Source organism: Eumetopias jubatus, unplaced genomic scaffold (assembly GCF_037043125.1).
Source record: "Eumetopias jubatus isolate StellerSeaLion01/CBP00866 unplaced genomic scaffold, mEumJub1_p1.0 scaffold_1, whole genome shotgun sequence".
NCBI lineage: Eukaryota > Metazoa > Chordata > Mammalia > Carnivora > Otariidae > Eumetopias > Eumetopias jubatus.
This window is the reverse complement of record NW_028274807.1, coordinates 64,247,120-64,270,360: the sequence shown is the minus strand read 5'-3', so window position 1 is coordinate 64,270,360 and position 23,241 is coordinate 64,247,120. Positions and strand designations below refer to the sequence as shown.

General features: G+C 43.7%; 1 protein-coding gene across 6 annotated transcripts in view; it reads left to right on the top strand.

Moving 5' to 3' along the window:
- The first annotated feature begins 9,063 nt into the window (after positions 1 to 9,063).
- Positions 9,064 to 23,241, top strand: part of CD80 (CD80 molecule) — a 30,150-nt gene continuing 15,972 nt past the window's right edge. Inside the window, exons 1-4 of one of the 6 annotated variants that reach the window (XM_088024613.1) lie at positions 14,707 to 14,939; positions 15,678 to 15,822; positions 15,904 to 15,954; positions 16,098 to 16,205. In XM_088024613.1, coding sequence (XP_087880739.1) covers positions 16,106 to 16,205 — 100 coding nt within the window. In that variant the 5' untranslated portion in view covers positions 14,707 to 14,939; positions 15,678 to 15,822; positions 15,904 to 15,954; positions 16,098 to 16,105. Of the gene's footprint in view, positions 9,110 to 14,706; positions 14,940 to 15,677; positions 15,823 to 15,903; positions 16,206 to 23,241 lie in introns of those variants that run through there. The other 5 variants (XM_028110519.2, XM_028110516.2, XM_028110515.2 and 2 more) reach the window with 5 other exon arrangements.

Here is a 23,241-nt window from a genome sequence, read left to right as displayed (position 1 = left end):
CCTGGGCTGGCCACGGCTCCGGGCAGCGCCTGGCATTTCGGAACGTCGCGGCTCAGACAACCAGACTCACAGACTGAGTGACGATGACTCACCTGTAGCCCTTTGCAGACGCCTGGGCCTTTCGTCTGCCCAGCTTTTGTGGGTTATGGTGAGCCAGTGTGTGGCCAAATACTGGGGAAAGGGTGCTGAGTGCAAGACCTTTGTCCGGGTTCCGAACCCCTCCCATGAAATGGGAAAATAATGGCACCTACTTCTAAATGGTGGTTGTAAGGATTAATTTTAACTCTTATTTGGTAGCAGTTTAGAATTTTTGCACCCTGATAGTAAATAAAAGCAAAGAAAAACTAACAGTATTTTTGTTTGGCTAAATTAATTATGTCACCCTTGAAGAGAATGAGAATCACCATATGTAAGTATTCTATATACTTGTCCAAAATTTTAATTTGCTATCCCTATCTTTCTGGCTGTAATTACCCAGACCTGGCTTGAGAATTTTGTTTTTAATTGAGATGCAAATGCACTCCTTTGGTGTTCTGTTCAGTGAGTTTTAATAAATATATATACCTGAGTAACCATAGTCAAGATACAGAATATTTTCATTACTCCAAAATGTTCCCTTGTGCTCTTTTCCAGTTAAGGCCCCACCTCCACCTTCAACCTTAGCCAAAGTGATTTTTAATTGTTTGCAAAAATCAAATCACTGTCCACCTCTGAGGGTGTAGTCAAAGTTCCCTGGTGAGGGACATTTTTAATAAGCATTCCTATCAAACTCATAACTTTCAGTTTAAAATGTCTGTTGAGGATATTGTTCATATTACATAATGCTCTTTCCACAAGAATCCATGGAAAAAGTGTTTCTTTGGCTTGAATATAAATAATAACTAGGGTTGTTCTTAGCCATTAGTTTCCTTTTACTTTATGGTGCCTGTGAACCTTGCTATAACTTGGACTCCTGACTCATTCATGCTACTGAATGGCTGCAGATAGAGTTTTGTCCAGGACCTCTGAGCCATAAACTGTTGTCATCCTTCACCACCTTGTTTTACTAATTCCCATACTTTATTAGCCTCCATCCCCACTGAAAGCACATTTTTTAAAAAGACTTTTTAAATTTTATTTATTTATTTGAGAGAGAGAGAGCACATGAGAGGGGGGAGGGTTAGAGGGAGAAGCAGACTCCCCGCCAAGCAGGGAGCCCGATGCGGGACTCGATCCAGGAGTCGATGCGGGACTCGATCCAGGGACTCCAGGATCATGACCTGAGCCGAAGGCAGTCACTTAACCGACTGAGCCACCCAGGCGCCCGGAAAGCACATTTTTTTTACTGTGGTTAGTTTATCTACTGCCTTCTTTAGTATTCTAGTGCATAAGGCCAGCCAAAGGCTCTGCCTTTACTTGGGAAGAACAACAGTGCACCTGAACAGTAATGCCCCAGGGTTTTACTGAAACCTCTTCTTACTTCTCACAAATTTTGAAGGCTGATCTAGATGATATAAAATTTCCTGGAGGTTCTGCCATATTACAATATGTAGATGACTTCCATCTCTGATCCCTTTCCCAAGCCTCTTCACAGGTGGACAGCATCCATCTGTTAAAACTTTTAGCTTTAAAGGGACATAAAGTCTCTGAGGAAAAATTGTGCTTTGTTCAAACTCAGGTTTGATATCTAGGGCATCTGATTTTGGAACAAGGACTACATTTAGATCCAAATAGGCTTCATGACATCTTGAATTTCCCAAAATTCAAAACTAAGTACCAGCTATGAGGTTTTTGGGGGGGCTAGCTAGCTACTGAGTGTGGAAATTGTCCAAATCTCTCTCTTATGGCCCATCCCCTAGATGTTTTACTAAAAAAACTACAAACTTGACCATATTATTTAGGAAGATCAACATGACTTAGCCTTTAAAGCCTTAAAGGAAAGCTTAATAAATCCCTCCGCCCTTGGATATCCCAATGATCAATTTCTCTTTTTTCCTTTTTGTATGTTAAAAAGAATGGAATGCTCTTATGGTACTCACCCAAAAACATGGGGACCACACTTACCCAAAGGGCATTTATTATAGCCACCAGCGAGGCCCTACTGTACAAGGTACCCTCCCTTGTCTCAGACCATTCCTGCCACAGTCCTTTTAGTCAAGGCCACTGAAGAAATAACCATAAGATTCCCGCCCCCCCTCCCCCACGGCCCCAACTATTCTGGGACTCCATGTGGTAGAAGCCTTTCTAAATTCTCACCATACTCAACACGTTTCATCTAGTCGCCTCACCTCCTGCAAAATCTTGCTAACCACTTCTCAGATTCTTCCTCACTGTAATAACCTTAACCCTGCGATTCTTCTCCCTTCCTCCCCTGAAAAAACCTCTCACTACTGCTTAATACAAATCACCTTCTGACTCCCATAATGACTTACAGGAAACTGCTTTATCATGCTGACTTTTCACGGTTTACTGATGTTTCTTATTTAAAAGGTGAAAATGATATATATTGTGTGAGCTATACAACTGCAACTCCCTTTTGAAGTTCTTGAGGTGGCCTTTGGCTTTGGCTACCTCAGCCCAACAGGCCGAATTGTATGCTCTCACTCAGGCCTGCATTTAGCCAAGGGCCAACTGCAAATATCTATACTGACAGGAGATAGGCCTTTGGAGTAGCTCATGACTTTGGAATGCTGTGGAAACAGCGAGGCTTCCTTATTTCCAACAAAGATAAAATTTAAAATGGTTCTCACCTTCAAAATGCCATATTATTAGATGCCATACTTCTACTGGCCACTTTGGCTATTTTCAGGTCCCTGGGCATTCCAAACACCTCACTGATGTTTCCACCAAGAACACACTGCACTCAGAAGAACCAACAACCAAGCCTCTGTCATGGTCCACGGGGATGTTCCCCCAATGATAATCTGGAAAAATTTACTAGAGATGTTCAAAAATTGGCCCCAGAAAAAGGAAAACAAAACTGGAAGCCTAATAACTGTTTGTTCAATAAAAAGAGCACTTTGGTTTGGCCCAAATAGAAACCCAGACCTACCGGAGGCCTTAAAAGTCCCATTACTGACTACTGTACATGCATTGACTCATTGGTTCACTGATAAGATCATAACTCTTGTGAACCCACACTGGTGGGGAAATAACGAAGAACTGCAAAAAGTGCCTATTTTGCTTGCCCCGCTAGTCCAAAATACAAAATAGAGAAATACAAGATACAACTGCTCTTGGACGCTTTAAATTCCCCAATGGGCCATTCGAAGTTTGGTAAATGGATTTCATTCAACTTTTCCCACTTCAGGGATAAAATTACGTTTTAGTCATGGTTTGTATGTTTTCTCACTGGACTAAGCTTTTTCCTGTAGGCAGGCTACTATCTCTTCTATGGCTAAAATCCTATTAGAAAGTGTTATCCCTACCTGGGGAACCCCCCTTGAACTTCATAGTGACTGGGGAACTCACTTCATTGGCCAAGTGCTTCAAAAGGTCTGTACTATTTGGACAGTTCTATGACACTTTGTGCTTACCACCCTCGATCCTCACATCTAGTTAAATGCACTAGTAGCATCGTTAAAGACTCAGTTGGCAAAATTTGTAGAGACTCTTCAAATACCCTGGCCAAATCAGTCCTTCTAAGTCTCAGATCCACACCTTCTGGAACCCAGAAACTCTCACCCTGTGAGATAATCACAGGGTTCCCACTGCACATGGCTCCTGTTTCCACTGATCTACAGCTGATGAAAGGAGATATATTTCAATACTGTAAAGGCCTAATTGCTTCTGTTGAAAATAACCATGCTCTAGTAGAAGAATCCTTCCACAGTACACTCCCCAGGGATGAAGACGTCAAGCATCACTCCTTATAACCCAGAGATTTTGTCTCTTGGAAAAGACAGCTCCAGAAAGACTCTCTTCAACCTCATTGGAGGGACCCCCATCAGGTACCATTAACCAACCCCAGTGCTGCTAAACCCCAGAGAATAACCCCTGGGAATAATCCATGTGTCACACTAAAGACTGAACAAACCCCAAGTTGGGCCTGCACATCAACTGGTGACCTGAAAATTTCCAGGAGTTGAAGCAGATGGCAGCTGAAGAAGTCCACTTTCCTATGATGACCAGACCAGGCCTATAAACCTTCCTTCCCTTGTTCACTGTCTCTTTCTTCACCCTCTCTTTCATGGGGAGACAATGCCCTTGCCTGCATTTGCCAATCCTTTGTAAAACGGGGGGAACCTCTCCAACTGTCAGATTTGTCATCAGAAACCTCGGTCTGTCCTGACAGCAGGGACTCCTTCGTTTACCCTGTAAGGAATTTTGCTGAAATCCCAGATGCCACTGTATGCCTAAATTTTTCCACAGGTCCCTTTTATAAAGTCAGAATACTAAACCCACATACCCCTGTTCCTTGCCTCAATTTAACCCAATCCTGGGGTGGGAGAACGAGATGCATCAAAAATATATATAAAAGATACTGCAGAGCAGTCAGCATAAATCAGACTATTGTAGGCTTGCTGTTAAATCCATGTGTTAGGGTAGTCTTTCAATAAGTAATAATAACAGTGTTTGAGTCTTGGCTGAATGATGCTAATGCCTCTATTAGCAACAAAGTCCATAAATGCTAATACTTATGAGGGAGCCCTATGTACATGACTTGGCTACTCCTTTATATGAGGAGGTTTTGCAATGGCCTCTATACTTGGGCACCTCACCGTCTTGACAGCTGGAGGATGAAAGGGCATTGTGCTCTTCCTGTATTTGCCATTCTGTTTTCTCTTCATAACAAATCAGAAGCCTACCACTGGTCCACTCCATTAAGCCCTCATGGCCATCTTAAACAGAAATTTCTAGGAGGCATACAGGACTCTGGGTTTGCTGAGGGAGAGATGATCAAGAATCTCTCCCTAATATTGGGAGAGTTAGCCAACCACAGCCAAGGCAATAGCAGCCCAGAACTAATCACTTGACTTGCTGCCTAAAGTAGTTTTGGATAATTGAATAGCCCTCGATTATTTACTTGCTGAACAAGGAGGTGTTTGAATAGGCAATACCACCTGTCATATATGGATAAATTCTTCTGGGGAATTAGACCCCCAACTGCACAAAATTAGGGAACAAGCACATTGGCTACAATAAATTTCATGTAATGATCCATGGTCCTTTGGCCTCTTTCTCTGGTTACCTTCAGGTTTGGGCTCCTGGGTTAGAGCCATCACACAAACTGGATTTGTCACATTACTTTTAATTTTGTTCTGTGTAATCATTTTTAAACTTTGTACCTATTGCCTGTCAAGCCTCTATAGAAGCAACATGCCCAACAGGGTGATGCTAACTCAATACTTCAAGATGATCTCCAATCGTTATTTATGACCCTGATAAGATATAAACTTTAGATGGGAGATGCCTAAGAGTTCCCCCTCCTACCCTTCCTTGTTACTCAAATGTGACCTCAGTGTTTTCCAACCTGTGCACTTCCCCTCTGACATGAGTCATGACAACCAGGAAAGGTCCTTCCTGGCACCAAGGGACAAAACCACTAAATGCAGAAAACCTGGATCCTGATCAGTGATGTTTTCAAGGAAACATCTTGAACAAAAGGGGGAAATGTGCAAATGAATAAAAGAAGGCTTCATTCAAAACAGAGTCAGGCAGCCCTGAAGAGGGAAGCTCTCATGCACGTACCACGCATTGCAGTTTATTTTATATACCCAGACAGAAAGAAGCTTACTTCACTACCCCAGTAGGAGTGAAGATTTTCCCCTTGCCCAGCAACAACCCAGCCAATGAGAAACGGCCACATCTCAACCACTGAGAAGTAGCCACAACCTTGAACTCTGGCTCTCCTCCAGTAAGCTTTCATTCAAAATCACCCTGCCCAACCTTCTCCTTTCCTCTGTAAAAGCAGTCCCCTCTCATTTGTTCTCTGGGTCTTGACTATGTTTTACTGAAGTTTACGTGTCCCAAATTGCAATTCCTCTGCTATTCTTGAATAAACTCATTTTGCTGCTAAAATAACTGGCTATTTTATTTTTAAGTTTGACCTACTGACATTTTTTTCTCCTTGGTCAAAAATTAGAAAATATTTCTGGGAAATATTTCCATGGTCATGCAAACCGAAAGAACAATTTGTCAGCTCCAAATACCTGCAAATAACCATTACCCTCCCCCCTCCCACCACTCCCCATACTCAGCAGGCTTAAATAATAAAGACACTTATTATCTTATATAACAAAATGTCTAGACATGTCTAGATTAGCTTACAAAAAAATATCTTAGAAAGCAGAAATCCCCAGAGTTAATTATTTGTTATCATCAAGGATCCAGTTCCTTCCATTTTCCTGCCCTGCTCTTCTCACTGTGTTAGCTTTATCCCCAGGCTGACTTCTCTGACAGGTACAAAATCCAATTACAATTACAGACAATGTCTGATGGGAAAGGCTGTGTATCTTCTTTCAAGGATGAAGAAACTGTTAAGAAGGGCTCTCTCTGCGCCCCCTCCAAGACTAAACCAATCACTGGTAGGCAAGTTAGATTATGAGTTCCCCTTTGATCAAGGATCTAACATCTTCCCCTAGAGGTAGATACTTATACAAAAACCAAGCTTTTGTTCATAAAGGAAAGAGTGAATCCTGTTCTGCCAAGAAGAACTAATATTTATGTGGCATTTTACTAGTGCTAGGCATTAGTGTAGATGCCGGGAAGACAGAGGTGTTGAAGATTTAGTTCTTCGCCCCCAGTTTTACTGAAGGAGACGTACTGCAAGTATTTCATTACTCACCAGTCCAGTAGTATTTGTCATTTAGAGGCTTTTACTGAGAAACAAACTTGTGGGACTCAGACCTGATCTCTGAGATGTTTCATCTGTATGGTGGAAATAATGGTACTTTTCATAAAGAGTTGTTAACAATGTCCGGGAGTGATCTTTATATATCCTACAGACATTAAACACCTACTGTGTACCAGGTATATGCTAGGCCCTGACCCAGGACCCTCTGTCGTGGAATGGACCCAGCTGTGTAACCTTATTTTAGGTTGCTAACTGATGCTATTTTTAAAATGTTTTTTAACAAAATGTTTACATTTTTTAAATGATAAAAGTAATGCATATTTCCAGCAGAAATGTTGGGAAAGCTTCTAAAAATTTCTCCTAAAAAATATAACCACACATGTTCATGAAGATAAATGTTCCTGAATGTTCTTTGCAGAATTGTTTCTAATAGCAGAAAGTTAAAAATAACCTCAATATCTGTTTACATGGGAGTATGCATTTCCTTCTCTTAAATCATGGCATAATTATGGAACTGTTCAAAACCATGAGGTAGACATTTAAATCAGCAGACTATGGGTAAATAATCAAGCTCACATAGAAAGAGCTGAGAGATAATTTTGTTAGGTAAAAAAAATTAAATTTTAGAATGAAGAATATATACGGTCTTAGGTAGGAAAAAAAAGAGCTCTGTGTGTGTGTGTGTGTGTGTGTGTGTGTGTGTGTGTGTGTGTGTGTGAAATGACTGAAGGGATACATACCAAGTTGTTAATAATGATTATGATTATCTCTCAAGAGTACGGTAATGGGAGAGTTTGCCAGAAGTAAGTAGAAACTTTTAATCTTCCACAATTAGAATTTTTATATATTATGTGTATAAAGAAATTTTAGAAAACATAGGAAAAACAGAACCACTCATATTTCATCACTCATTCTGTATATAGTCTTTATTTTATGCACATGTGTTTTGAAAAAAAATTGGATCATTTTGTATATACAACTTTATATCCTATTTCTAATACTATACTATATATAGTGATACATAATTGATTTCAAATGCTCAGATAAAATAATGCCTCTGGAAAAATCTCCCGTTCATACTGATACAAAGAAAATAGGCCCTGACATTCAGTTGTTCTCCAACCAAAGTAGATCAAAGCTGGTTCATTTGAAGGAAAACAGAAGCACAGATAACTGAAAAATAGTGTATTAAACAAATCTTTGCCACTTCATGGTCCTGAATGCATAATACCACATCTAGTCAGAGCATGAGAACCTAAAAAAGAGAGAAAGCAAGCTCATGCACTAGCTAACAGGAAATGGTTATAAGGCAGGGCCCCTTGAACTCTCAGCCAGGCACAAAATAACAAAAAGATTCAAAGGAAAACATACCACAGAAGAGGACTTCAATAAACATCTGTTAAAATGACTTAAAGTGGGGGGAAAAAATGAAGTAGAGGCTTCTTCGAAGAAAACAGAAAAAAGCTAGTACAGGAGAAATTGGAAGGGCCCAAAGCAGCTGCTCACATTGTGCTGTATCAGCAATTCAATCCAGAAGTCTTGGTGAGCACATCACCGTGGGCAAAGCAGTAATACCCAGATATTTGGCCAAACATTTTTCTAGATGTTTCTGTGAAGGTATTTTTTAGATGAGATGAACACTGAAATCAGTGGATATTAAGGAAAGTCAACGATCTTCCATGATATTAGCAGGCCTGACCAATTCAGTTGAAGGCCTTAATAGGAAAGAAGACTGACTACCACGGAAGGAGGAATTCTACCAGCAGACTGTCTCCAGGCCTGATATAAAGGAAGTTTTCAACTTTTCATGTTTGTGCGCCCTGCTCCTGGGCTCCCAGGGAAGCTATACTTCAACATTTACCAAGTCAAACTGATTCCACAAGACCTCAAAACATGGGCTCTATTTCTGCCCAGAGCACACATTGTCCATCTGCTTCGTTAAAGAAAATCACCATAAAGGTGTCTTCTGAACACAAAAGACAAGAAAAAGCAAGGGATTTCCTTCCTTCCCATAAGATTAAAGTCCTACAGCCCTGCATATATTAGAAACTTAAGGTCTGCAACTTTCTGAAGTGTTCTTTGTCTAATAATTTGTAACTTTTTATGTAAAAATGTACATAACCCTACACCAAATGTTCCCTCTCTTCTTTGTGAAGACTGTATCCCAGGCAGCTGTCCTAACTTGGGCTCAGATAAAACTCTCTTCCTTTTCTTTTTTAGAAATTCTAAAAGGGTTACTCATTTTGCATCCACAGCTACAGCATCTGCTCCTCCCTGGGTCTCCAGCCTGCTGGCCTACTTTGCAGATTTGAACTTGCCAAACTCCACAATCAGGTGAGTCAGTTCCTTAGAATAAACCTGTTTCTCTCCATGTGTATACATACTGGTTCTGTTTCTCTGGAGAATGCTTACTAATATAGCATATAAGATGTGCCAGGCACTTTGCTAGGTCCTCCTTGCAGTTACAGAGGTAAGGCAAAAATCATACTAATAGTGGAGACTTGGTAGAGTATAATGACATTAGGCAATGAGACTATGACAAGAGGGAATGTTCAAGGTACAAGGTCAGCAGATATGAGAGACATAGCCAGCTTAGAATGTTCAGAGAAGGCATCCAGAGAAAATTACACCTGGGCTGATTTTTGAAGCATAATTAAGATAAAGATAAACTAAAGTTGCCAGAAGCCCAAAAATAACCCAAACAGCACACAGGAGAAGCAAAAAAAGAAAACCAAAAATGCAAGTTTAGGTTGGCATTTTCTCCCCAAATGATGCACAGTTGCTCGGCCTGGAGCAACTGGCTAAATATGCACCTGCAGAATGATGAAAATGCCAACAAAATATTCGTGGAAATATTGAGTGGAAATTGTGGTAATTATGGGTGGGAATATGACATACCATGGCCAGGAATTATTTTTGTGGATTCTTTCTAAATAAGCCCAAATCCTTATTGATATATTACTACATTCAGGTTCAAACTAAATGTAGAAAATGGATTCAGAGATAAGTAACAAGGAATAAGAAAAAGGATGCTAAACTGGTAACTCAGAGAAAAGAGCGAATTTTTTTTCACACAGATCTAGTGGTTTTGAGGAGCTGGATAATGATTCTTTATCACCCTAAAGTGTTTCTGTTTGTTTTGAGCTTGTAATGGATATAAATGCCTCCCCCCCCCTTCTGTGGATGACTGAACGAGAGAAAATAAGCTTAAAGTAAAGCAGGAGATAGTTTGGTTGTGTTTAGGGAAGAATTTTTTTTCGAACAAAACTAGAAAGGGTGCCTTTCGAAGGAGTTTGCAGCGTTTTATTGCTCAGTCCTTCAAGAAAGGAAGAGACAAACACTGTGTCCTGAAGACTTGAGGCTTCTGTGCCTGAAGGTAGGGACTGGCCAGTCCCTGTTCTAGGACTGGGGAGGATTAAGAATTGGGGGAGATTAAGGAATGGGGGATTAAGGATGGGGGAATTAAGGATTCGGGGGGGGGGGGATTAAGACAGCCTTTGGCTGCCACTCCCCCAGCCACAATGTCCACCAGAGCCCTTAACAAATTTACAAAAGTCACTCTTTTCAGTTTTCTATTTCATTTTCTTTGTCCCCTGAGAAACATAATAAGGAGCCAACCACCAGGCAGGAGAAAAAGTCAGAAATGATCTTGGTGCTTTCAGAACGGGACAGTGTAGTGCCACGAAAGCAAACTTCAATGAATTAAAGGTCGTGGGAATTAAAGATTTAACAGTAGTGTGTTATTCTCTGCTTAGACACACCAAGCTATTTACCACTCCTAAAATGGAGCCATTGGCCTCCTTCACTTTCCTCCTTCCTTCTCCTTCAAGTTTTTCCTTTTCCTCCTCCCGCTCTCTTCCCTTCCTCCCCCTTCTCCTCTTTCTTCCTTGTGGAATATTTTTCTGAAAAGTGAAGTAATGGTTGCCATTTGCTTCTCATTGACAATGTAATATAAACTGAAGGGGAAAACCAAAAGGTCAAAACAGAAGATCATCAGACTTCAAAGGGGGAGGGGGAGTAGTAGTTGAATTTTATTCATAAAATTAAAGAGACATTGCATGGCTTGAAAAGAGAGGGAAATTCATCTCTCAGCAGGTCTTCCCAGAAACAGCACCATTTAAAGCACACCTTACACAGACGTTTAGCTGCTATTTGCATGTGAGAAAGAATCTATTTGAAGCCTCTGCAGAGAGCAAGTACCCACCATGAAGGCAGAATTTGATGGAGTGAAGAGCTTTAACAGTGCTCTCAGACTAAATCCCTCCAGCTTTGGACTGATTTCTTGGGGCCACAGCGTGGTGGGGATGGGGGCAGGGTTGAGGGACTCTCTAGGAGCCTGACACCACTAGGAAATCTGCCTAAACTCTTTTTAGATTCCCCACCCCAGGCTTCACCACAGGAGTGGTTACTTTCCATTTTCTGGAAGCTGTATTTCTACCCACTGAGAGCCAGCCGGTGAGCAGCGAAGTCTGTTAGAACAGGGCTACAGGGCTGAGCATCAGAGACCCATCGCAAACCAGAGAGGGGAGCCTGGGGAGTCAGCTGGGCAGCTGAGCTTCCCTCCCTGTGGGAAATCCCAACAAGACTGGGAGAAGGAGAGAGGCCGAGGCCATCTGGTAGGAAGTGTGCCAAAGAAGGGTTCCAAATCTACTGGTGGATGGCTCTCCCAATCCAAGTTTAGGAAATAGTGACTTACAGAATTTGAGCTACTGCTCTGGGGGAGGTACGGGGTGGGGAGGGCATCTTCCCCTTCTGCAGACTCCAATTCAGCTGATTGCTCTGCTTCTTTCTTCTGCTATTGCTTGCTTCTTTTGCTTAGGGTCCCTCCACCTTGTTCTTATTTCTCCCATTCTACTCACCTTTGTATCCCCAGTGCTTGGCACAGTTCTGGGCTCACAGTGCAAACTCAATAAATTTGAGGGGAATTGGCTTGACATGACAAAGGAATGGTACATGCATTAGAAGCAAAGAGAAAGGAAAGAGCAGATGGGGATTAGAAGAGTTAACGAGAGCTTCTTGAGGAACTGGCATTTGGTCTGGTCCTTTTAGGAAGGAAGATGTTCAGATGGGCAAAGAGACAAGTAAAGGCATCTAGAAAGTTAAGGAACCCGCAAGGTTTCCAGGCAGAGAGATTATAGTGCCAAATGCAGGCAGAAGAGGGGCAGTGGGCAGTGGGGACAGTTTGGACAAGGGTTAACTCTGAATGTCCACTTCTCTTCTCCTTTTAAGAATTCCAGTGACTTCCATTTCAGAGAACCAGCATTCAAAGAGGAATTCAATGTCTTCACACTGATGACGTTTCTACCAGCTTAAGCAGACTGTGGTACCCCTTGGGAGCACCATGGTCTGAGAGGCTAGATCTGGCCACCCCATGCTGGGCGCAGGTTATAAGCCAGTTTGAATGAAGCAGGGCGAGGAGCCAGATGAGGATTTCAGCCCCTCCACTGACAGGCTGAAGGTTGCTGCGACTGTAAGGTAGAAGTTGCTACATCCTTCCTCATCATTATTCAAAATATGCAGCTGACACTCAGACCAAGACACAGATGAATAAAAATGCTCACCAAGCTTTTTTTTTTCCTCGCAGAGAAGATGAAAATGCAGGGGGCCCCCGTCATAGAAAGTTTGCCTGGCATACTTTATAGAGCTTGAATATTCCAAATCTGAGATAGAGCAGCCATCCACTGAACCCTGCCACAAACTTGTCGCTGGGGCAAGGCAAGGTGCCTGTGCCTTCCCTGTCTCCTACCCACACTCTCTTTGCTCTTTCTGGCTGCCTCCGGAGAGATGGTGTCTTTGCCAAGAGACAGGAAGTAGAAGAGGCCACGTTTATTTAGTAAACGCTGCCACCTCTCCTACCACCCCACTCTACAGTACATCTGTGTCTAATGCCACGTTTCTATCTCTACAGAAATGTGGACAAGATGGGAGGGACGTGAGACCCTCCCTTGGGCTTAGATTGTCTTGACTTAAGGAGGCAGCATTGATTAAGACACCACTATTTCAAATTGTTTCTTTCTTTGGCACCCTAAAGTTTTTTCACTTTCCAGAACATGGCACCCTAGTAATATTCAAGTCAGGTCAGAGCCTTTTTTCTTCTGATAGGGAGAAAGACAAGGTCCTTCCCACTGCAGGTAAGTTTTACAAAAGCATCCATAAAGAAACTGGAAATCTGGAAATGGATTCTCTTAAAATTACCGGGCCTGCATACCCTTTGAAAATCTGCAGGTGCCCTTGGGGGTTTATCTCAGTTTGAAGACATTGCCGTAGCCCAAACAGCTGTATCTTGTGGGTGGCAGGGAAGCACAGCACTGTGGATGCTATACCAGGAGGGCCGGTGTGGGAGTGGACCTGGCAGATCACATCAGAGAAGCTGCCACTCACTTAGTGCATAAGATTTGTCTCAAATGCAGTCAGCAGTTTTTTGAGGCCTGAGCTGAGCCTTGGGACATATTCCCCCTAGTGAGGTCCTGTATCCGCCATACCACAGGCCTTGTCAGAGCCTAAGCACAATCATGGAGTGGAAAAGGCTTTATTCTTTCCTTCTCTTCCTTTGGGATGATTGTCACTCCTCCCACCCTGTGGACATCCAGGGGCCTCAACAGTCATCCTTCCCTATCAGCTTTTAATTTAAAGGGACCTCAGTGCCTTCCTTAACACTGAAAAATACTAGGATAGATGGCAGCTTACACTGCGATTTTTGCCAGGAGAGGCTACTTTCTAATAGCCTGACGTCAATAGTTCAGACACTTCTCTACCATATTCACAATGTTTACCATATTCATGTATCATATCTACATTTCTTTTTTTTTCTCTGAATTGACTCACCTTTCTACTTTTACAAATTTAGATAGAAAACTGTTGTATTTCTACCATAAGAGCATCCCTCCTCCCTTAGCCTAGAGTATCCAGAAAGCAAAGCTGGAAACAAAGGTCTAGTTTATTGAGAAGGTAGTCCAGCGGTACAGAACGGGAGGATTGAGACAGGGAAGAAAGAAAAGCCAGTAGAAGGGTACTTTACCATGCTGGCTTCTGCTGCAGGCAGCTGGCACTCAGTCCCACTGGGGCCTTCTGGAAACCCTCATGAAATGTTTCTCAGAACTCCCCACCTGGAAGCTGTCAGCTTCCAACCTCCTCTGGTCAAGAGTAGCCCCATGGACACTAACTAACCCCATATTCCCAGGCTGCACATGTTTAAGTACAGAACTTGCAAGGGTAACCCCTGCCAAAGCAAAAGAGAAGCCCCAGGGCCAGGAGCCAACTGCAAAAGGTTGCAGGCCCAGGCAAAGTGCTGTCAGGTTCTGTTTGTGCAAAACCAGTCAGCTGCACCAGCATGTGTCAGCTGTTTACCCACAGAATGCTCCAGAATTCTACACAGGCTGGTTGAAAACAGGGAGTCTGGGGGTGGGGTAAGGGGTAAGGGGGTGGTACTAAAATCTTCCTCACCCTACCCCTTGGTTCTGTCATTTTGCTCACCTGAGGTGCCTGGGATCCTGTCCAACATGGCTGCCGGAAGTCCTGTCTGTGAAGATAGTGGGGGTGGGAGTGCAGTTAAGGGCAGCCTAGTGAACCCAGCACTCTCCAAAAAGTGACCACGACATATGAGGTAGACAGCTCACTCCTGCATTGGCATGACTGTTGAGGAGAGAGGGGTAACTAGTTGTTAAAACTTGAGACTCAGAAACTACTGGCCCACAAAGCTCACAGTCTATCTACCGCCAAAGCCAATGCCCCCCCCAACTCCCCACCCTGGCCTCCCATTCACCCCCAGGCTGCCCTCTACAGTCTTCTCTCCCCTTGAGACTTTTGGTTTGTGTGAGATGGTGAGGGAGGTGCTGTGTGGTTTGTCCTGGCCACACCCTCTGAGGAGGTGGCTGACAAAAAAGGACAGCAAGAGCAAGCTTCCTCAAATTATACATAATACCCTACCCATCTCCTGCTTTGACTTAAATGCTTCTGGTGAAAGAACATCAGATAGATATTCTAGTGAGTAAAAGGAAGTTGGAAGGGGGATTGCCACCTCTGGTATATCACCCAAAGAAAAGCTGAGCAACTTGCCATTATTTTGGAGACGGCAAGAAAAGAACATCTCAGAACTGGGGCCTCATCCTTTGATTTTTTTAATTTTTTTAAACACAAGAAAAAAAGAGGAATTGTTCTTCAGCAAGTAAGTACATTTACTACTATCTTAATATGGGATAGCTCAGTAGGAATAGTTACCAACAACCTGACTGCCTTTTTAAATAAACATACCATCACTCCTATCTCCAAGATGCATACTTACTTCCAAAGGAGCCTCCCTGGGGTCCCAGCATGGCTGGTGAGTCATCAACAGAGTTATGACTCATAAAATTCTAAAGAAGTGAATTTGAGCTAATCCTGGTTAAAATGGAGTGTGGCTAATAAAACAGTCAAGTGAGGCTAGAAAATGAGCTCTGGGATGGTTCCCAAAAGGGGTCCCAAATGTCTTCTGAGTAGCATTGGACTGTGTCTGTGGTGACAAGCTCAGAAGATCACATTGGAGCACAACATTCATTTTCAGTTCTAAATTCTGATAAATTTCCTGAAAAAATTTCCTCCCATGGTAATACATAATATAAATAAGTAATTTTTGTAGTACGTCTTTTCCCTTTTTACTAACAGATTTTTCTGTTGATTCAGAACCTCTGCCGGTTTAAGACATGTTCTTTGTGCAGGGCATTTAAGAATGGAGACACTTTTTTATGTTAATGTATTGAGAAGGAAGTCGTTTCGTAATTTAAGTCCTGCCTTGGACAAAATAGGACCTCATTGGTGCTCTGTGTTTCTTGGTATGTTTTGAAGAGGATCTGAATTTTGGCCAGCGGATATTGAGGGCCCTGATAGTTCTCTGTGCTTTGACCGAAGTCTCATTGTCCCCATTAAGCAGAACTATTCCATGGGAGCTGTGGTTCGTTCTGGAAACATGTACAAGGCAAGATCACCTCCTCGGAGTTCCCCCGACCTTTGCTTTACCCTTGAGATTGTGTGGTTTAGATGTTGCTCAGATTAAGGTTCCCGACTCATTTCAGGTAGGCAACTAGAGAGTTTTATGACCCATACTAGGCCAACCTTTCTTCCTGGGTGACTTTAATTTTTTTTTTCCCTTTCAGGTTGTGAAAATAAATCCACAATCTTTTATATTCAGGAGTTTGGAGACCCAGGTACGCCATCCACGGTGTTTTTGCAAACATCACAGGAGAACCCTCTGTGTGAGATAGCTGAATTGTCTTCTGCTCCTGCCTGGTGCTTGCTGGAAGGTACCCAGGTCTCACTTGGTTTGAAATTGTTTTCGCTCTCTAAGCAGCAGAAGCCATGGATCACCCAGCGAAGTGGAGAACACCACTACTCGAGCATCTGTATCTCAAGCTCTTTCAGTTCTTGATGCTAACTAGTCCTTTTTACTTCTGTTCAGGTAAGGAACTCTCAGGAGCTTGACTGAGTTTGCTGCTTCAAGGTTTAGGAGGTGGGGTTTTCTGTGCTGCCCCCTTCTGTCACCCTGCAAGTTGACCTTCAAGGGCTGGATTTGGGGGGCTGTTGAGAAGAGTGGGGCTCATCCTGCTGAAGAATGGTTCTGACTTTATTTTTAAAGTCAAAACAAAAGATCTTCTTTCTGCTGAACAGCATACCACCTGGTTTCCCCAAAGTAAAGAGAAGGCTTTGGCTTCAACACGGTCTGCCAGTTTGCAAAGAGCCCAATGTCAAAGGTCCTTGTCTTAAGAGCTGCTCACTTAAAGCATGTGTTCACTGCAGGCATCAGAATGTCTAAGTGTGAGGGAGGGAGGAAGAGGGGACAGGAGAGGAGTTTGGGCGCACGGATTACGTGCCTGCCGTGATGGTAGTCGTGCATTTTCTGTCCTGGGCTGGAAAACTTGCTATTTTACATGGTTGCTGAACCAAGAGAACCACGACCTAAGTTTCATAATTTATGCATCAGATATTGTGTATATTTAACAGTTCTATGACATTTCCAACAGTTATAATTTTCTTCTAGGAAGCTGGGGAAGCACTCCCTAATGAATCTTCTGGGGGAGTCTAAAGAGTTTAAAAATGTTTAGAAGGAAATTTATACAGGCTTCCTAGAAATATGTGTGTGTGTGTTGGGGGGAAACCAATGAAAAAGGGAAAGAAACTATAAAATGAAAACCAGGGTTTTAGCAATTAAGCAAGTGGAAGGAGACGATGTTTGAGCTAAAGAAAAATATTTAGGAAAGCACTTTGTCCTACAGCTATATTCAGATTTTACTATTGCTGTACTGAGTCAACAAACAAAGCCCTGAGCATCTTATGTGTGAACACTTATTATTTACTCAAAAACTGAACCTGGGATTCCTGCCCTCTAAGAGATTCGAGTGTGTTAGTTGAAGAAGGCAAAACTAACCCCCAAGCTAGTGAAGAGCAGTAGAGTGCCTGGTCCCGACCCTAAGAGCCCGAGACCTGGGAAAGGTGGGACCGTGGCGGGCTGGGGCGGCCCGGCCAACTTTATGGCAGACGCCGGGTGATGGCGGGAGAATTCTGGGTGGGGCCACAGTGCAGACAAAGGCTAAAGGTAAGGATGAGTCTGGCACAAGTGTTCTTTCTTTTGTGTATTCATCTATTAATTCAACAAATATTGAGCATCTCCTCTGTATAGGATACTTTTCTTGGTCCTGGGGACAAGTTGTGAGCAAGATTGACATGGCTTTTGCCTTCATGGAATTTACGGTCATTAGGAAGAACGTGAAACTCAATCAAAGAATCCCTCAAATGAATGTGCAAACGACAAACACTGTCTTTCTCTGCCAGAGGGGAGAGTGGTAAGAATGAGCTGGGTGAATGCAGAAGAGCAGCATGTGAAAGAAACAGAGAAGCAAGGAAGTGGAGACAGCGTGTTGGGGCAGGCGGAGGGAGGGACCAGACTCCATAGGGCTCCAAGGCCATGGTCAGGAATCTGAATGTTATTTGGAGGGACTGGGAAGCCATGGAAGGTTTTAAGGAGTGACGTGGTCTGTACCAATCACCTGGGGGCCTTGTCCAAAACAGTTTCTAGCACAGGGGATTTTCAGGGCAGTGAAAAGACTCCATATGATGCTATAATGATGGATGCATGTCATTTTATGTTTGTGGAAACCCACTGAATGTATAGTGTCAAGAATGATCCCTAAGGGAGACTACAAATTTTGGGTAGTAATGAGGTGTTAATGTAGGTTCACTGATTGTCACAAATGTACCCTCTGGCATAGGATGTGGATGGTAGGGGAAGCTGTGTGCGTGGAGGGAATGGAGTATATGGGAACTCTCTGTACTTTCCATTCATTTTGCTGTGCACCTAAAATGCTCTAAAATAAAGTCTGTATATTTTTGAAAAATACAGTTTCTGCTGAGGTGGGCCAGGGAGGGGCCTAAGATTCTGCATTTCTAACAAGGACTCAGGTGATGCCAATGCTGTTGGGCCACAGACCTTCCATTTGGGTAGTAAAGCTCCGAAATGATGTTTTAAAAAAGAAGTGTTGCTAAAGCATAAAGAGCGGCTTGTAGGGCTGCCAGAGTGAGGGCGTAAAACCAGTCAGGAGGCTATGTTGGACAGCTTTGATGAAGACACTGGAGTCAGGGCGGGGGGTGGGGATTGGAGAGTGTGGTGCTATAGCATCAGGGAGGAGCTGGGAGCTGCGGATGGCCCGCAGGAGGCAAGGCTGGGTGAGATCACAGAGGCTTTGGCTTCGGAGAAAGGGATTTGCCACACACCCTGCTCTCCTGGTCTGGGTCAGGAAGCTGCACTACCCCCCGCCCCACCCCTCCGCCCCCATCCCCAGCTTGGCCATTGCTGCCCAGGACAGGGGACCACTTTGTCCTGAGAAGGGAGGGGCTGGCTGAACTCCTCTCCACTTCTGGTTGGGTCTGTGGAGGCAAAACACTGGACTCGTGGACTCCAGAAACTGGCAGTTATAAGGCGGAGAGGGTCTAACTGGGTGGCTCTCAGAGGGGCCAGCACGGGCAGCTTTCTCTCAGAAGTGGGGTGTTTTCAGGAAAGCAAGCTCCAAGGGGAGGGGAGAGGCCTTTGGTAGGAGTTGGCCAGGGACACAGGAACGGTGTTGCCTGTAAGTCTACGGCATGAAGAAGACTGAGCCAGAGGGAAAAGAATGCCCTCAGAGTGCCACAGGGACTCTTCCCGTCGTCAGGTACCATCTGAACGCTGCTGGCCAAGGGCTCCTATGAGCCGTGGTTCTGGCTGGAACAACCCTGATATTCAAAGTCCCTGAGCTTTTTCAAGATTTAAGTACCATTTGGAGATGCAAAGGATCAGATTTATACAGAGCGTACAGGCTGGGTCTCAAGAGGAGAGAAAGTCAGGAGTGATGCAAAAATCAGGTGACAGGTCTCAAATCTGTCAGCCGCTGGAGAACAGACACTTATCTTCCTTGTGTTCCTGGCACCAAGCCCAAGGCCGACACAAGCCCCATGGGCGCTGGTTCACCTCATGAAGAGCACTTAGCAGTGTCCCAAAGGGTCACTGCCTTTGGAAGGGTATACACAGACCATTAACAGTAAATCTCTAGATGGTGGGATTATAGATGACTTTTATGCTTTTCTATGCTTTTATTCTTTCTATAAATTTAATGTGTGTCTCCTTTAGAGTCAGGAAACACCTTTATTTATTTATTTATTCTTTTATTTTTCTAAAGATTTTTATTCATTTATTTGAGAGAGCAAGCACGTGCGCATGAGAGAAAGCACAAGTGGAGAGTGGGGGAAGGGCAGAGGGAGAAGCAGACTCCCCACTGAGCAGGGAGCCAGATGTGGGGAGATCCCAGGACCCTGAGATCATGACCTGAGCTGAAGGCAGATGCTTAACCATCTGACCTACCCAGGCGCCCCGAGAACACCTTTATTTAAAAAGCATACTTAAGTCCCAGTGACATAGCATACATCACAGCATATGGGGACTTAAGCTCTTCTCCCCAGCTCTGGATACTTGGCTCAGTCCGGATGTCAGCCAGTTACCACGATTATTCTGGCCTGTCCTGGGTGTGGTTCAACAAATCACATCCTATTAATGACAGGAACAGCCCCATTTAAAAATCTGTATAGTGTTTTACAGTTAACTAAGCACTTTTACATCTGGGTATCATACAATCCCTGTGATAATTATGTGAAATTTTAGGGGAAAAATTATTATGCTTATTTTGCAGAAATTCCCAAGGAACCACCTTGTTCAAGGTTATGATTCTAATGTGCAGCTAATAGAGCCAGATCTCATCTCCTAATGCCTAACCATGCATTTAGCAAATAGTTATTGAGGACCTACTATGGGCCAGTCCCTGTCCTAGATTCTGCAGATATAGCAATGAACTAAACAGATAAAGCCCCGGCTCTCACAGCCTCAAAAGTAACTACTGCTGGAAACAAACTTGAAGAGAAATAAATCAGGGCAAGGGACTAATGAGCAGCAGGATGGATGGGGTCTGGGAAGAAGGTGCTGGTTAGGGAGAGTCGGAGAAGGGATCTCTGACAAAGGGGGACCAGAGCAGAAACCCGAGAGAAGCAAGGCACTGAGCTGTGTGGCTGTCTGGGGAAGGCACTGGTACCTGGCACTTGCCAAGGTCTGCAGGGGCGTCTCATGTGTGTTACCTCACAGAATCTTCATGCCCACTTTGTAAGGTAAGTGTGGCTCTGCTCATCTGTAAAATGGTGAAGCAAAGTCAAAATTCCACTAGGTTTTAGGCAGTAATGCTCAGAATCCAGGGACCTGACTCTCCCCTCCAAATCCACTGAGGCAGACAAAACACTTCAGACCTTTCAGTTGTCTGCATGCAGCAGGCCAGAGTATGGAAGCCGGGTCCCGTGGAATTTCCAAATCGCTCAGAAGATTTTTGGTTCCTCTTTTCAGTCTGGTTCTTCTTCAGCATGAGTGTGTGGTGAGAGGATTTCACATAGGAACATTAAGGATCCCATTGATGGTTACTGACCTTTAGAGGGACACCCACGCTTCTCCTCAGATGGCTGGACAAAAACTCCTTAAGTGTCATCATTGAAAGTAGCTCGTTTTCAGTTCAGATTCCTCTTTTGCTAATGTCACATGTCAAACTCAGTTAGAAATCCTGGATTCTTTTTGGGTGGGAACAAACAGATCATAGGGAGAGATCCTATTTGGAATCCCAGATCAATGAGCTGCTTTCTGTCATGGTATCTGTCTGGCCCATAGCAAGACCAGAGTCCTGAGTACCTGACATAACCCCTGAGTGCAATGGAAGGACCAGAGGGTAGAAGTTGGGAGCAAGAGTTGGGAAAGAGAGGAAAGGAAAGTCTTAGAGAAGACTTGCTATGTATTAGGGACTTTCCATGTATATCATTTAATTGAATTGAATTTTACAATGATCCTGGGGGGCAGGTATCATATCCTTTTTACAGATGAGGAAACAGATTTATTAGCAGGTGGCTGAGCTGGGACTAGAATCCAAGTCAACAGAAACCCATAGTTCATGCTCCTTATACCTGTGAGTTTGCTTCTGCTGTATCTTTTTATTTTATTTTTTTAAAGATTTTTTTTATTTATTCATTTGAGACACAGAGATAGAGAGAGAGAGAGAGAGAGAGCATGAGCAGGGAGAGAGGCAGAGGGAGAGGGAGAAGCAGGCTCCCCGCTGAGCCAGGAGCCCGATCGATGTGGGGCTCGATCCCGGGACCCTGGGATCAGGACCTGAGCCGAAGGCAGACCCTTAACCATCTGAGCCACCCAGGTGCCCCTCTGCTGTATCTTTTTAGAGAGAGCTCAGGTTATTTAGCTATTATATGCTCCCCTCAAGTATATCTTTTCATCTCTTCCCCCTTTTTCAGATATGTTCCCTAAAGTTGGGGTTGGCAGTGTTCAGCACAATTGCCAAAAGGGGTGCCTTAGATCATTCTCAGTTACTTCACCCTGCTATGAAGATACCTGCCATCACAAAACTCACTTCCTAATGCTTTGGGGGGCCCATATCCAGTCTGATGAAGGCCTGAAGAGTGGCTCTTGAAATAGAGAGGTGCTAGTGCTCCATGATCCTGCTGTCTGAGGAGAGAGAGAGAGATTGGAGACTCGATCCTTAGATAGCAGCCCCCCCTCCTGCCCAGGGGAGGCTGTGTGGCTCTGGGAGATAATGCATAATAGCATTGGGTGGGGGAGGCAGTGGCTAGTTGTGAAAGAGCTTGGGTTTAGGGGATCTGCTTTTAGGTCAAGCCCAGCATAGGAAGAATGATAAAAAAAATCAGAAAACACAGCCTGACGGGAATTTGGTGCTACTGATAAATGCTTAGGAGCTAACAAAAAGATGGAGCTTGGATACTGAAATGTTGGTAAACCTGGAATACACTGATGGGAAAATGAGCAGAATGTTTTAAATGGGGACCCTCTTATAGGGCAGCTGTTGCATGGATTGCAGATAGCTGAAAGAGATGGGGACCAGATATAGATCATTTAGGGTCGCTGAAGAGAAATGGTCTGGAGGTGTAAACTACACTTTGTCTGGTGGGGATGAGGGGAGTCAATTCAGCCTTAAGTTATGAGGTCAGTCCAGGCCTGGAAAGAAAAGGACTGTTTTTCAAAGCAAAAAAGCTTAACAGTGGGGTCCAGCTGGGGTGTGGGCAGTGTTGGCCCACTTATCCTGTAACTGGGGCCTAAAGTTGGGGAAACCAGTAAACAAGGAGAGTGGCTTGAAAGGTCTGCCCCAGAAAGTGTAGAGCTGGGACAGCTTCCTTTCCTGGGCTTAGTTTCCTCATCAATAAATAAGAACACCAAACTGAATAAACATGGAAGTCCCTTCAAGATCTCACGTTCCGATGACTTCCATATCCCCATGGGGCTGAGTACATTGTCTACCCATAGTTGGCATTCATATGCTAGGTCTCCTAAAGTCCTCCTTCTTATGGGACTAGTGGACCTTCTCCCTCACTGGCCATCGACAGATGAATTGAAAAGAAAATGTGGTATATACATACAATGGAATATTATTATCATTATCTTATTATTCCTTAAAAAGGAAGGAGATTGTGGCACATGCTGAAACATGGGTGAACCTTGAGGACACCATGCTAAGTGAAATAAGCCAATCACAAGAAGAAAACACTCTATGATTCATTATATGCAGTATCTAAAGTAGTCAGACTCATAGAAACAGAACATTGAGTGGTGGTTACCAAGAAAGTGGGGGGTAAAGAAAGGAGAGTTGTGTAATGCATACAGAGTTCCAGATTTGCAAGATAAAAAGTTCTGGAGATCTGTTTTCTGACAATGTGAATACACTTAACACTACTGAACTGTACACTTAAAAATGGTTAAGATGGTATATTTTTACATTTTTTTAACCACCATAAAAAAAGAGAGAGAGATAGGGTGCCCGGGTGGCTCAGTTGGTTAAGCGACTGCCTTCGGCTCAGGTCATGATCCTGGAGTCCCAGGATCGAGTCCCGCATCGGGCTCCCTGCTCAGCCAGGAGTCT